This window comes from Pempheris klunzingeri, chromosome 2 (genome assembly GCF_042242105.1).
Source record: "Pempheris klunzingeri isolate RE-2024b chromosome 2, fPemKlu1.hap1, whole genome shotgun sequence".
Classification (NCBI taxonomy): domain Eukaryota; kingdom Metazoa; phylum Chordata; class Actinopteri; order Acropomatiformes; family Pempheridae; genus Pempheris; species Pempheris klunzingeri.
In genome coordinates this window covers 7,292,152-7,306,636 of record NC_092013.1, presented here as the reverse complement: position 1 = coordinate 7,306,636, position 14,485 = coordinate 7,292,152, and the positions used below count along the sequence as shown (strand labels likewise).

Below are 14,485 nucleotides of genomic sequence, written 5' to 3'. Positions count from 1 at the left end.
TCTCAGTGGGCAACACTGTGGCTCTCTCCGCCGTTACCTCGCTCCTATTTGTAGTCCTCCTCGTGCGACTCAGTCCGATGATGGGCGTGACGCGACCCTCCCCCAAACAGAAGGCACGCTCACGCTCACACGCACACGCACACGCACACGCACACATGATGTTGCAGCCTCTACACGTCATCCCTCTGATTCATCCTCCCAAAGATTAACTGGAACTCGTCTTTTTTTTTTAATTTATTATTATTTTTTATTTATCTAAACTCCCTGTTTCTGGTGATGAGACTAAATAAAGATTAAAGATGGAGCTGATATGGAGACAATGTGGGAATGATGGAGAGCATTGGCTGGTTGCTGCTGGCAATTAATTGTTTCCTAATGCAGCGTTAATGAGTTCAGATAAGAATGATGACTTGTGCTGTCTCCTACATCATGTTTTTAGAACTGTGACTAAATTAGTTAATTTTTAGTTAAAATTAGTTAATTAATAAACCTGAATAGGCCCTTGATTGAGGTTGAAAAAGTAATTTTCACGAAGGATAAACGTCAGGGTGTGAACAGACGTTTAAATTATACACGTTAAGCAACTTCCCACTTTCATCAGTGAGTTAACATGAATAACACTGGAAATGATGAAATGGGTTAGCTGCCTCACCCCTTACGCTAAACGGTTCCACCACTTCAAATAATCACAACCATTATAAACACTGTAAACATGAACAGCAAGTCATAACAGGCACACCTCCCAATGCTTTATAAATAAAGGCATTGTTATAAATGGTAAAATGGTAAAATTGTCTGTATTTGTATAGACTTTCTAGTCATTTTGACTACTCAAAGCGCTTTTACATCACATCCTCATTCACCCATTCGCACATCATTCATTCAGGAGGAATCTAAGTTGGAGGAGACTATTCTTTCACTTCACACAGTCACACACTGAAGCTGTGGTTCAGTGTCTTGCCCAATGACTTTTTGACATGCTGACTTAGGAGCAGGGGATCGAACCAGCGATGTGTGTGTTTTTCCTCACTGCCACAGACCTCCGTTTTGTCCCAAAACAAATGAAACACGCAATAAAAGAGTCAAACAGTCACATAGGTGACCATGATCTTGGGAGCTTACTGTTTCTTTTGACTCAGTCCCACACACACCGTCCTGTTGCCATAAATGCTCACCAGCGCTTAGTAGTTCCCTACAATTTACTCTCACTTGAGTAGCCTCTGCCATGAAGAAGAGCAAAAAAGGACAAACAACTACTAAAGTTTTGTTGTTTCTTCTTTGGTGCATGAAGTTAAAATAAAAAATAAAAAGCCTGCAATTGCCCTGTGCTCGATATCAGTCTGCCTCTTTCTATTACAAACTTTGAAAATAGGTGCCCATTATGAGTCAAAAGATGTTAAGTCTAATGAATTTGTAATTGTATCTATGTCAATAAAAGTGACGGATAAAGGCAGCCATTTGGTTTGAATCACACTGGGCAGACTAACTAAAAACATTCGTCTTTGCTCCAGAGTTGCGCATTACATCAGTGAGCTGGATTCAGTGATTAACAGAGTTATGTGGAAATGCCTCTGCCAAGGCAGCCTTGTCTACTTCAGAGAGACTGTGGCATGTATCACCTGGATTCACTTCCAGATAAAATAAGAAATGTGTCCATAAATGATTAAAAAAAAAAAAAAAAAAAGAAACAGAGAGAAAGATGGTGGGAGATTAAGTCAGACCCCAGATTTAAATGGCAGCAAAAGAACAAAAGTGAAATATAGAGAAAACTGGAACAAAACAATATCAGATCCCTTTAAAATATGCTGTAAGAGAATTGGGTCTGAACCTGAGCATCATGGTAGTTTGGGGAGATGCTAACAAGTGCAATTGGGTACAGTTAAAAGGGCCTGTGTTTTTTTTTTTCCAGAAGTCATGGCCTTCGACATAGAGGGTACAGAGCAAAGCAGTATAGTTATACTAAATGCCTGTGGCACAGGATAATGCAGCTTGGTGGCTTCAATGTTTCCTTTTCCTTTCTGAACTTTTCAGAAAGTTCACATCGTAACAAAATAAAATGACTCTGTGTGATTGGTGCGTGTGTGTGTATGTTTCTTATATGATATACTCACAGACAACATGGATGATACACTGTTCTGGTGGTTAATTTGCTCTCACGTAATCAGGGAAATACATCTGCACTAGGTATTACAGTATGTATTTGATCTATGTTACAGCTGCATTGTATATTATTGTCACAGTCCAAGTCATTGCCTCATCTGACCGGTAATGGAAGTATTTGGAAAATGCAAATGAAATGCCGATATTAGCCACCAATATTTGAGTTTGTAAATTGTGAAATGTTGTGGTGCAAATTAAAACACAGATTAAAACCAACATACTCATCATCACTGCAAATATTCTGTATTTCAAATAGAAAGCCATACAACTGTTACATAATGTAGATCAGTATCATCATACCAGTAACATATTAGTTTATACAAAACTGTTAATTAAGAGAAAAGACAGAGTGAATGCGTTTTATTTGCAGAGGAAATAAGTAAGACACAGGTTGTGATTACATTTGATAATTCTGTACATAAGGCAACAAATTTAAGACGTAAAAAAGATGGCATCACGGTGTGTTTACTGCCCTCAGAAACTTTCAGGAGATTTATTAAACTCCTCTTGGATCAGGATGAGATGTGCTTATAAAAGTCTGCACATACCATTTCACCTGGATTATTTAGCCACATTCTTGGACTACTGTAAAGTCTTATTATGTTATGAATAACACACTGTAGCACCTCTATGATCCTGTGCATGAGCTATGAAACTAGACTGCCTTACATTGCACTACGAAAAACCATGTCAGGTAAGCATTTCTCACTGTTTCAAGTTCAGAATATGTTACATTTATAAACATTTTTCTGGCCTATTGGTTTAGTGGTGGGATTAAAAAGATCTATTTACAGAGTGGTAATTGAGCACACTGGTAATTGAGCACATACCAGCTGTTACCAGTAACAGGTATGAAAGGATGTTGGTTTAGAACTCTGACACCAACAGACCGCTCTTCTTGGGTTGCCTCAAATTCTGTAGAAGAAAAATGAAATACTTAATGTAACTTTTCCTTCCCACAGCAGCACAGTTAAAAATCAATATGGACATTACAACTAACTGTTCGAAAGCGTAATGTTGCAGTATGTACTAGTTTATGAAAGATGAGCGACATTCTGTATTTTTGCACTTACTCACCTTATATCGTATCTCACAGGTCAAACCTCAGTGGATTTTCCAACACTGATGCTCTGAACCTGAGAGATTCATGAAAACAGTATTAACAGAAAACATCATCACCATTAGCATTACTAATGTTTTAACCATATACGCAGTTACTCAGTTACTGGTTATTCAATTCAATTCAATTCAATTTATTTTGTATAGCCCAATATCACAACAGAGTTGTCTCACAGTGCTTTACAAAGTTCACTGAAATAAACAAGAAGTGGTTATGAGCTTTGTACTGCACCTTGCCACAGGGCAGACCCTTGGCCTGGTATTGTGGTTTGGGTTTGGGCTTGGGTGCAACAGGTGGTTGGGTTTTTTCAGGGGACCGTGCCAGAGCATTTGGTTTGTGGAGGACTGCAGAGGTATCAGCTCTATGAGCAACAGCTGCCTCCTTAACAGTGATTATGGAGGCGCAGACTGACAAGGTGTCCTCCACCTCTCCTCCAACAGCGGAGTGGTAGCTGTGACTGGAACTGCTGAAGCCACTCACACTCTCTCCTGACGACTCGGAGCTGTCCACTGGAACAAAGAGAAGACTTGATTATACATATGATCAGTGGATGATCTGGAAAGCCAAGGTAATCCCCTCCTGAAAAAATCATTGTCCAGGGTTACCCCATAGCTCACCTGGTAGAGCGTGTTTTTAAAGGTTGCATCTTTACTGCAGTGGACCAGGTTTGAGTCTGGCCTGGGAACATTACAGCACATCATCCCCCTCTTTCTAGCTGCTTTTTCTGTCTCTCTCTACTCTCACATTCAAATAAAGCAGAAATGCCAAACACAAGATCTTACAACAAAAAAAAATTTCAATTATCAATTCTTAAACTGTAAAAGGGGGAGGTAAAACCACACGATATGTGGCAGTGTTTCTGAAGCTACTCCTCGTCGATGGCACACTGGCACAGCAATGGTAGGGTCTCTTAAGCAAAAATCTAGTTTTATATGGGGTAAGAACATATTTGCTTAGTTGTGCACACTAAACTCACACAGTAAGTTCTGACTCCCACTCTCATGGTCCAGGTCGTCCTCCTCCAGGCCTCCGGGTGGCGATACGTATCCTCCAAGGCCCCCCGAAACCACCCTCCGCTTTGGCCCACACAGGTACCCCACAGGGGACAGGGAGCCCCTTCCAGAGGAAGAGGAGGAAGATGAACTGCTTCCTGAACCAACAGACTTCGGCCGTCTGGCAGGGAGACCGTCCTGTGAACCATGTGATCCCGCAGAGGAAAGCACCTTGTTTTCTGCAGGTGAGAATATAATTTATTAGAGGACACTGATAAGCTAAGAATAGTCAAAGAGTTATAGGAAGCATACAAATAAATACATCACAATATTTACTGCTAATGAAAGTAATGAATAACTAAGTAAACCTGTTTTACCTCTTCCCACCAGTACATAGTTGACGGCTCTGTCACTGATAGCTGCATCACTGGGCTGGATGTCCATGAACGGCTTATTTCCAATACCCATGAAAACTCTTTCCTGCATACGGACCTCTAAAAATGTGAAATCATTAGTTTGAAATATAAAATATGACACTTAGGCATGTACAAGTTAAACTCACATTGACAATTTAAATGTTTCTGAGATGTTTGTTTTTTTGTACAACAAAAAGTTATCATTCATTTCAACCAAATATATTAATAACTGGATACATACAGGTGCATATGTTAATATATCATGAACATACCAGCCTCTATCAATGAGCCTCTGTCACTTTAACCTAGCATGTGTTACCGTATGATGCTGTAATGTACAACACTGTATGCATATTGACAATGTAGTTATTCATTTAACCTTATATGTGTCTGTGTGTTTGTGTGTAAGTACCTCTGTTGTGTACTGCCTGCTCCCACAGGATCCGCTCCAGGTCCTTGGTCCAGGCATTCTTCACCTCCTGGCTAACTGCTTGAAGTGTGTATGTGTCCTGGGTTTTCCTCTTCCTGAACCAGATCTCAAAACACAGGCCACTGTCACCGCTGTTTTGGGTAATGCCTATATCTGATGTCTAAATGTAAACAAAGACAAACTGATCATGCACAGTGAGATGGCAGTTTTAAAATATGGCAAACAGTTTGGGAAGTTTGTCAGGACACAGATCCTCAGGCTATTAGAAGTGAGCTTATGGAGAGTTACGCAGGTCAGGTGGCCTACTAAACAGCAGCTATACATTTCAAAATGATATAACTTCTTTTGTAATGTAATGCGTTTTCTCTTTTCTGTATTCACATATACCTAAAGCATTCATTCTAATTCTAATGTGTAACCTTGGGTCAAATATTCAGGGCCAATTTTCATATCATGTCTTTTCCTGCATCTAAGGATCTGGGTTATTTCCATGTTTTCACATGTAAGCCTATTGGCAAATTCGGAGTAAATGTATTGCAAGAGTGAAAATAACTAATCTTGTTCTGACTTGTAGCGAAGAGGAAGTTGTAGCAAAACTCAGACCTTCTATTGCTACATGTGTGTGCATGTGTGTGTGGCAATGTGTACCTTGAATGACTGTTTGTAGATGTAAGTGTCGTTTCCTACGTCCGTTTTCCTTGTCTTGCTAAAAAGGACGAGTTCTTGAAATAAGAAAATGTGGCGGAAGCATTTTTTCTTTCTGAATGTTACCAAGAACTCGTCCTGACGTATTAGCTGCCCTTGTTCCTTCAGATTAACCTGCGGTACACAAAACGAGAACCCACTTAGGCTGATGTGGTCATGACAAGGTCATGTACTGTACGTCCAGTAATAAAACACTGCAGTTCCTCAAAAAAAGTAAAAGAGAGACAAGAAAATTTCATTTCATTATTATACTATATGAAAATGTTGTTTAATACACAGATTTTGCTCATGCCGTCAACATCATATTACAGAATATATACAAACAAAATTCAACGAAATTATATAATAATTACAACAAAACAACAAAATCCAACTCCATTCCTTCTGTTTCTGCCCTCCAGATAACTGAGTTCCATGACATCATCCCACACACAGCACCTCCCTTCAAATTCCATGGAAAAGACGATAAAACTATTATCCTTTCTACCCATCCAGCCCATTTCAGATTAATCACCATCAGTGAGCTACGCTGCTGCACAAAGCCCATTTTGCATGATGAATGCTTCTAAAAACTCTGCTCCTCACCCTCACTACACATCAGCCTTTGTTTTCTTATGCCTGTACTCTGCTTTCACCATCTCAGGAGAGATTCCAATAGTGTTGCTCAATGCTGGATCAGAGGGTGATAAATCATTCTTATCACAGAGCAATACATACCATGTCGAAACATTATACATTCGTATGTATGTACGGTATGTTCTGCATATATACTGTAGGACATAAAATCTTTCTAATAATCTTTTTTGATATTTTGGTTTAAAAAATTAGTCTTACGTCACAGTGGTGGATGGCGTCCATGGCCAGCAGGTTGTTGCCATGGCGGAGTTGGAAGTGGATGACGTCCAGGGCGGCCTTGACCTCAGCCATCTCTCTGGTTTGTCCTGGACCACACTCCCTCATCATGTCCTGCAGCAGCAGGCTGTACTTACTGATCCGCTGCACAGGCTTCAGCAGGTATGACCACAGGTCCATCTTATCCCCCAGCTTCAGCTGCTTTTGCTGGTGCATGACGAGAGGAGGCAGAGAGCAGTCAGTGGACCTGCAGCATTGCTAGAAAAGTATTGCTAAAGCTAATGTTAAGTGGATGGGCTGGTATCCATCAGAACTAAAATGGTGAATAGACCACTACTTTGGTCAAGAATGAAATATCTCAGTTCACTTGGTGAATTGTAATAACTCTGATTATCTGAGCAGATCTGATGTTTCATCTACTGCCATATTAGTCCAATATTTTTGTTTTGAAATGAAATACTTAAAATATGCTTTCAATAAAAACTAATGACATTGAGCCTCAGCTGCATTTTACGTTAAGTGCTCATGTTGGCCAAATAACACTATAAACTAAAGGGGTGACCCTAATAAACATTCTTCCTGCTAAACTTCAGCATGTTGTCATCGTCACAGTGAGCATGTTAGCGTGTTGATATTTGCATTTAACTCAAAGCATTGCTCTGCCGAAGTATAGCCTCATAGAGCTGCTGGCATAGACTCTCATCTTTTTAAAGTATGCCACTGTGTCAAGTCTTATTTAAGAAAATTCAAGATGTAGTTTTGAGGAGAGAAATGGGAGAAAGAAGAGCAAAGGGAAGCTGGCAGTGTGGTTCTCACCTTGAAGAAAGCCTGCCCATGATTGATGAGAAGACTATCAGACTGTGGTTTGTTCTTGCTGTAAAGAGCATACAAAGCAAAGCTCTCTCTCTAAAATGAAAAGAATAAATAAATCATCATTACCACCACCATTAAAAATTAAGTAGTTCACAGCTGTATGAGCTACATTTCCAATGAATTCATTCACCAATTCTTTGGAAGCTGAAGCAGTTTTGATTCAAAACAGGAAACCATGAACCACTATTTGAGGTTGCGCAAACTCACATCTGTCAAAACCTGGTTGTGTCATAGAAACAGCTGTTACTCAAGTATGAGAAATAGTGTCTGGATTTATAATATATATATATTTATTTTAATAATATCAGTAAATTTAGAATATAATTTTAGAATATAAGTTTTTTTAAATAACTTGCAGAGGAAACTGTAAGTCATATACAATACTTTTGTGCACTGGCAATAAAACATGAAGTACCTACATGTCGCAGGAAGCAGCGTCCCACTCTGAAGGGTTCGTTCATGCAGCTCTCCAACTCATTAAGGAAGTGATGTCGGTGGAAGTCGTGGAGTTTTTCTAAGTTACCGAAGATGCTCCCCCTCTGGCCCCTGAGGTCCTGAGGGACATCAGGCCTCTCCAGCTCAGGGAAGTAGTGCTCTCGAACGTAACCTAAAGCTTTCACATACTCCGTCTCTGTGGACAGCAGCTCCTCCATAATTCTCCGCAGTTTCCTGTTCCGCACGAAGGAAAGTAACATTTCATTAAAGCACACAACTAAACCCAGGTGAGCTGGGGATCACACTCAGTTTTACATAATTTATTTTTGGGTATGACAGAATTGTTTAACTGGTGAACAACTGAACCATTCATGAAAATAACCTGCGTAGCTGTCAATGTCCTGAATAGCATCTCACTGAGCTTTAGATTACAGCTGAGAGAGGGCAGGATTACTTACAAAACATTGCCGCCATTGTTTTCTGTTGGTGTGAGTAATGTCTCTGGGGTCCTTAAATCTTTAGGGCCCTGGGTGGAGGCTGTGCATCCTTCACCCTCCTCTTCATTGCTGTCACTTTTTGATTCGCAGCTCAGGTTTCCTGATCGTATACTCTCGTTATGGGAAATGGGCAGATGTTGGGCGGGCTGCAGATTTAGTTCCAGTGGCTGTGTCCTGCTCTGACAGTGTTTGTGTCTTACATTCAGTGGTGCAAAGCCAGAGATGCTCGTCAAACAAGAGCTCACACATGAGCCCTCGCTATGGGAACGAGCCAAAGGTTGATGCAATGGAAAATGTTCGCCGACTTCAGTTGAGTTTGCGCTCCTTAGATCTACATCGCTGTGGTGTCCTTTTGGACTCTGTTTGGTTTCTGGAGGACATTTGCCAAATTGACAGAAAACAGGGGTAATTTTCCCATTTTTAACTGGTGCTTCAGGCAGTTTCTGCACTGGGGATTCTCCTTTCAAGTCAGGTTTTACATGGTGGCTGAGGCATGGAGCAGTGGTGCTTTCTCCTTCATTTTCTGGGACACTAGCTACCTCTTTTTGAGAGTTTGGCTGCTGGGTCAGGGAGCATTCATCTTTCCCTACCTCACTCCTTTTCTCCTTCCCCAGTCCTGCATCTTCCCCTTGAGTGTTTGCAGCTGTGGTCTGCTGGATCTGGTTTATATATATGCCTTTCTTCTTCAGCATCTCCGCAAGACGCTGTCTGACTTCTTGGCACAGGGCCCAGGCTGCATTCCACACTCTCATCAACTCCGAGCCCCCCGATCCCGTTGCACAGGCCTTAGCTTTCAGAGCCTGGAAGTGCAGGGTGGAGAATTCGCCACCTAATCTCTCTTCATACATCTGGAGTGTGCTCAGGGTCTGAGCTGAGTAACACTCCTGCTCTACCTCCTCCAAAAAATGACTGCATTCTTTGGCCAGGGTAGAAGCCTAGATAAAGAGACAGGAAGGCGATTTTTACCATTTCAGATTTGAAGGTTAACACAAATCAGTCAGACTTAGATTAATAATGCCAGATGGGTGAAAGAATGCAAAATGGAAAAATACAAACCTGCTCACAAAAGCGGTGCACACGTACCAGTGCATCCAGTTCTTTGTACCTCTGCTCTACCCGCAACATAAAATCATCCACGTTGGATTTGAAAGTGCTGACCAGAGTCCGAAAAATATCTGTTGCAGGACTGGAATCGCTCCTGGCAACAATTCCCTCTGCCTCTGTCACTAGAGACAAGGCGTACTGTTGTTTCTCCTGCGATAAACGATAAGAGGTGAAGTGGAACTATTTCCTACCCCTCCTCTGCGCAAGTCCCTAATCTACTATTAACAATGCAGAAATCTAAATATTTTCAGCCTTGGGAAAACTTGAACATACACAGACAGCCAAATAAGGGTAACTTCTCATATTGTTAAAATCTGTTTGTAATATTGCTGTAATACCTTAGACTGAGTGAGGAACACCTCAAAGTGCTGCAGGGCCTTTTCAGTGCATACCAGGGCATCATCCATTTTGTAGGAGTCCTTCAGCTTCTGTTCGCCTCCTGTATTGAACCACATCCCAGCCTGCAACACGTAATGTATTGTTATACAATCTTGGTTTAACGCTTGGCAAACTGTGAGTGAAGTATTACATATCATAGTTTTGAGAAACAGTCCCATAAATGGAAATATACTACAGGATACCAACTTTAATCTCCCTGTCTAAAATACCACCTAACACCATCTGATGAATTGCAGATGTTACACACATGGTGTAGATTTCCACAATGTGAACTGACAGAAAGACATGGTGGTACCGTGCTAATATTGGCCTCCATTTCTCTGAGCCTGAAGAGAAACTCCAGATGTTGCAGTGACTCGTTTGATCTCATCACCAGAATATGAAGCTTCTCCTCCACCTGGTTGTACAGACTTGTCACTGACTCCAGAGCGTCTCTGCAAGGAAGGTGCAACAAACGTCAACTCCAACACGTGTATAATGAGCGTAAAAGAACTATTGTTTCATTAGAATGACCACAGGAAATTATGGATGTTATTTGACATTATGATTTGAGTTTTTGCAAACAGCTAAATATATATGTTAATTCAGGATGTGAAATGGAGTGCATAATGTGCCCTTCAATTGCTTGTTGCCTTGATAAATTGTGGTGCTGCGCTGCTGTAATTACAAAAGTCTGGTATAAATAATACAATATATAATGCATATTATAATAATCTGTTATTGTTTAGGAAATATTTAGGCATGCATGCAATTAACTCAATATTCCAATTAATTTTCCAACAAAACCATAAGGTTGTATCAGTTGCAGATGATTTAAGGTTAAGATTAATAATATCTACTTGCAGCTGTGAATTAATTTGAAACACAGCTTTAACTGTAACTTACAGTCAAACAGAGCTGTGAAACAAATCCATCTGTTTAATACAGTGCTGGAAGAAGTGCTCAGATTGTCTACTAAAGTAAAAGCAGCAATAGCACAATGTAAAACTGTAACTGGTATGATCAGAAAAATGCACTTATTAAAGCATACTCAGTAAAAGGCAAAGTAGTAATTATGCAGAGTGGCACTTGATGTTATGTCTCGTCGTGTTTGTTAAGTTGTCTGTGTTCACTTGCGTTTAGTCTCGTCTCTCACTTCCTGTTTTATTGTGAAAACTAAACTCTCCTCCTTCCTGCCCTTGTGTGTTTCCCGCCTGTGTGATTGTCTGCCCCGCCCTGATTGTTTCCACCTGTTCCCCATTACCTGGTGTATAAATTATCTGCGTCTCCCTGTGTCCTGTGCCAGATTGTCTTGTCCCGTTATGCGTTCAAGTTGCCAACTATCTTGTCAAGCCCTTGGAGTTCATTGTATATTGATATGTATTTTGTCATTGTCAAAGTCTGTAAGTATTGTTTGCCTGCCAGTCCTCAGTAAAGTGTTCATCTGTCTGAGAGTGTCCAGTGTCATGCTTTTGGGTCCTTCCTGGTCTAGTGCCTAATCCTAATAGTACGATCTGGCCAGACATGGACCCAGCAGACACCAGTGCTTTCAGGACAGCTCTGTCCACTCAAGGGACCAGGTTACTCCAGCACGAGGAGCAGATCAAATCCATTCATGGTGGCGTCAAGGAGCTCACCGGTCGCCAGGAGGAGTTTCAGACCTCGGTGACCACCCAGGTTCGGCATCTGACGGAGCAGCTCCACCAAGTCCTAACACACTTGGAAGGTGCCTCAGCTTCCCCAGCTGCAGCTGCACCACCGCCCACAGTTCCACCGCCTGCCGCTACTCCAGCCCCACCTGCTCCCATGCCGGCTCCCCGTCTCGCCCCTCCTGAGAGATTCTCCGGAGATTCTGGGGATTGCCGGTCGTTCATTGTTCAGTGTGACTTGCACTTTAAACTGAATCCTACCATGTACACCTCGGACCAGGCCAAAGGCTGCAGAAACACAACCCCCAGATTGACTGGAGGTCAGGCTGGGTCAAGGGCTGGGGGGAGCAGTGTAATGATTGTCACGTTAATCCATGCCAGGTCCATGTCAGGCGGGTGTTGGATTGTCTGCTGCAACACAAGCTCTTCGTCAAAGCAGAAAAATGTGACTTCCATGCAGCCACTGTCTCCTTTTTGGGGTATGTAATCTCCGCTAATCGGATTAGCATGGACCCTGAAAAGGTGAGTGCAGTAGCCAAGTGGCCTACTCCAACATCCAGAAAAAGGGTACAATTTCTTGGGTTTGCGAACTTCTAGTGCAAATTCACCAGGAATTTTAGTTCGGTTGCTGCTCCTCTCCATGCCCTCACATCTTCCAAGCTCCATTTTCAGTGGAACCCACAGGCAGAGGAGGCCTTCAATCGACTTAAGAACGCTTTCACCACTGCACCTGTCCTCACTGTCCCTGACCCACAGCAACAGTTTGTAGTGGAGGTGGACGTCTCCAATGAAGGGATTGGGCCAGTGTTGTCACAGCAGTCGGCCACAGATGGCAGAGTTCATCCCTGCTGTTCATCCCTATCTGTCCCAGAAGCTCTCTCAGGCGGAACGGAATTATGACGTGGGCAACCAAGAACTGCTAGCCGTCAAGACTGCATTGGAGGAGTGGAGACACTGGCTGGAAGGAGCAGAGCAGCCTTACCTGATCTGGACTGACCACAAGAACCTGGAATACATCAAGGGGGCTAGGAGACTCAATCCACGCCATGCCAGGTGGGCCTTGTTTTTCAGCAGGTTCAGATTTACTCTGTCCTATAGACCCGGTTCACAGAACATCAAGCCGGATGTGCTGTCTCGATTGTTTGACCCTGAACCCAGTGCCAGAGACCCCGAACCCATCCTACCACTCAACCGTGTGGTAGGAGCGGTGTCCTGGCAGATAGAAACTGATGTGCAGCAGGCTAATGGCAATGGCCCAGTACCAAGCGGATGTCCGGAGAATAGGTTGTTTTTTCCAGTACAGTTACGCTCGTGGGTAATACACTGGGCCCATACCCCGCTGCTCGCATGTCACCCAGGAGCCAAGCGCACAACCTTTGTGGTTAAGCAATAACAATACTATTTTGACAGTGGTGGATTGTTTTTCCAAAATGGCCCACTTTATCGCCCTGCCCAAGCTGCCGTCGGCCAAACAGACGGCCGAAATTATGATAAACATTTTTAGAATTCACGGTCTACCTTCTGACATTGTTTCCGACCGCGGACCTCAGTTCGTGGCTGGCTTCTGGAAGGAGTTTTGCCACTTATTGGGGGCCACGGTCAGCCTGTCATCTGGGTACCATCCCCAGTCAAATGGGCAAACAGAACGTTTGAACCAGGAATTGGAGACTTGTTTGCGCTGTCTGGTTTCCCAGAACCAGACCACCTGGAGTGACCACCTAACCTGGGTAGAATATGCGCACAACACCCTCCCCACCACTGCTACTGGGTTTTCACCTTTTCAATGCGCTTACGGTTATCAGCCACCACTTTTCCAGGCCAGCGAGGGTGAGACGCCCCACATTCCATATCAGCAAATTAAAACCGGTCAAAGAAAGCACATTGGTACCACCTTCCAAACCGCCTCCACCGCCCCAGATGATTGACGGGGGTCCTGTGTACACAGTCAGGAAACTGCTGGCTGTTTGACGGAGGGGTCGGGGACGCCAGTTCCTCTTGGACTGGGAGGGCTACGGTCCGGAGGAGAGGTCCTGGGTCCCAGCCAGTTGCATCATGGACCAGAACCTCATTGAGAACTTTTTTAGAAGCCACCCTGACACCCCTGGGCCGTCAGGAGCCGGCCCTAGAAGGGGGGGTACTGTTATGTCTCGTTGTGTTTATTAAGTTGTCTGTGTTCACTTGCGTTTAGTCTCATCTCTCACTTCCTGTTTTATTGTGAAAACTAAACTCTCCTCCTTCCTGCCCTTGTGTGTTTCCCGCCTGTGTGATTGTCTGCCCCGCCCTGATTGTTTCCACCTGTTCCCCATTACCTGGTGTATAAATTGTCTGCGTCTCCCTGTGTCCTGTGCCAGATCGTCTTGTCCTGTCATGCGTTCAAGTTGCCAACTATCTTGTCAAGCCCTTGGAGTTCATTGTTTATTGCTACGTATTTTGTCATTGTCAAAGTCTGTAAGTATTGTTTGCCTGCCAGTCCTCAGTAAAGTGTTCATCTGTCTGAGAGTGTCCAGTGTCATGCTTTTGGGTCCTTCCTGGTCTAGTGCCTAATCCTAATACTTGATAGGAATATATTATCTATTATTGATTTGTTAAAACTGAAGCATAAAAGAGAAACATTTTTATGCTGTGGCTGGTCGAAGTGCAGCAAATTCATATCTTATAAATATCACACTTATTTGTAGTTTAATTGATAATGATGCATCCACATTTTGTAAAGTGATCATATATTTTATATATAAGATCTTAAAGCCCCTGCACACCCAGAGGTGTTTTCATTTCTGATGTCAAATTAGACATCTCCTCAGTTTAGAACACTGAGACTCAGTAAATACTGTAATGATTGGGACAGAAAGCAGAACACAGACGCAGACCTAGTTA

General features: G+C 42.7%; 1 protein-coding gene across 1 annotated transcript in view; it reads right to left on the bottom strand.

The window, feature by feature from the left end:
• Positions 1-2,407: 2,407 nt before the first annotated feature.
• The window catches only part of quo (quattro), a 30,782-nt gene continuing 18,704 nt past the window's right edge, over positions 2,408-14,485 (bottom strand). The window contains exons 11-24 of the mRNA XM_070847319.1: positions 10,279-10,417; positions 9,923-10,045; positions 9,537-9,734; positions 8,442-9,415; positions 7,968-8,217; positions 7,492-7,581; positions 6,658-6,882; positions 5,767-5,937; positions 5,101-5,278; positions 4,650-4,766; positions 4,257-4,511; positions 3,512-3,789; positions 3,238-3,296; positions 2,408-3,075 (exon numbers count right to left, since the gene is read on the bottom strand). Coding sequence (XP_070703420.1) covers positions 3,258-3,296; positions 3,512-3,789; positions 4,257-4,511; positions 4,650-4,766; positions 5,101-5,278; positions 5,767-5,937; positions 6,658-6,882; positions 7,492-7,581; positions 7,968-8,217; positions 8,442-9,415; positions 9,537-9,734; positions 9,923-10,045; positions 10,279-10,417 — 3,037 coding nt within the window. The 3' untranslated portion in view covers positions 2,408-3,075; positions 3,238-3,257. The remainder of the gene's footprint in view (positions 3,076-3,237; positions 3,297-3,511; positions 3,790-4,256; positions 4,512-4,649; positions 4,767-5,100; positions 5,279-5,766; positions 5,938-6,657; positions 6,883-7,491; positions 7,582-7,967; positions 8,218-8,441; positions 9,416-9,536; positions 9,735-9,922; positions 10,046-10,278; positions 10,418-14,485) is intronic.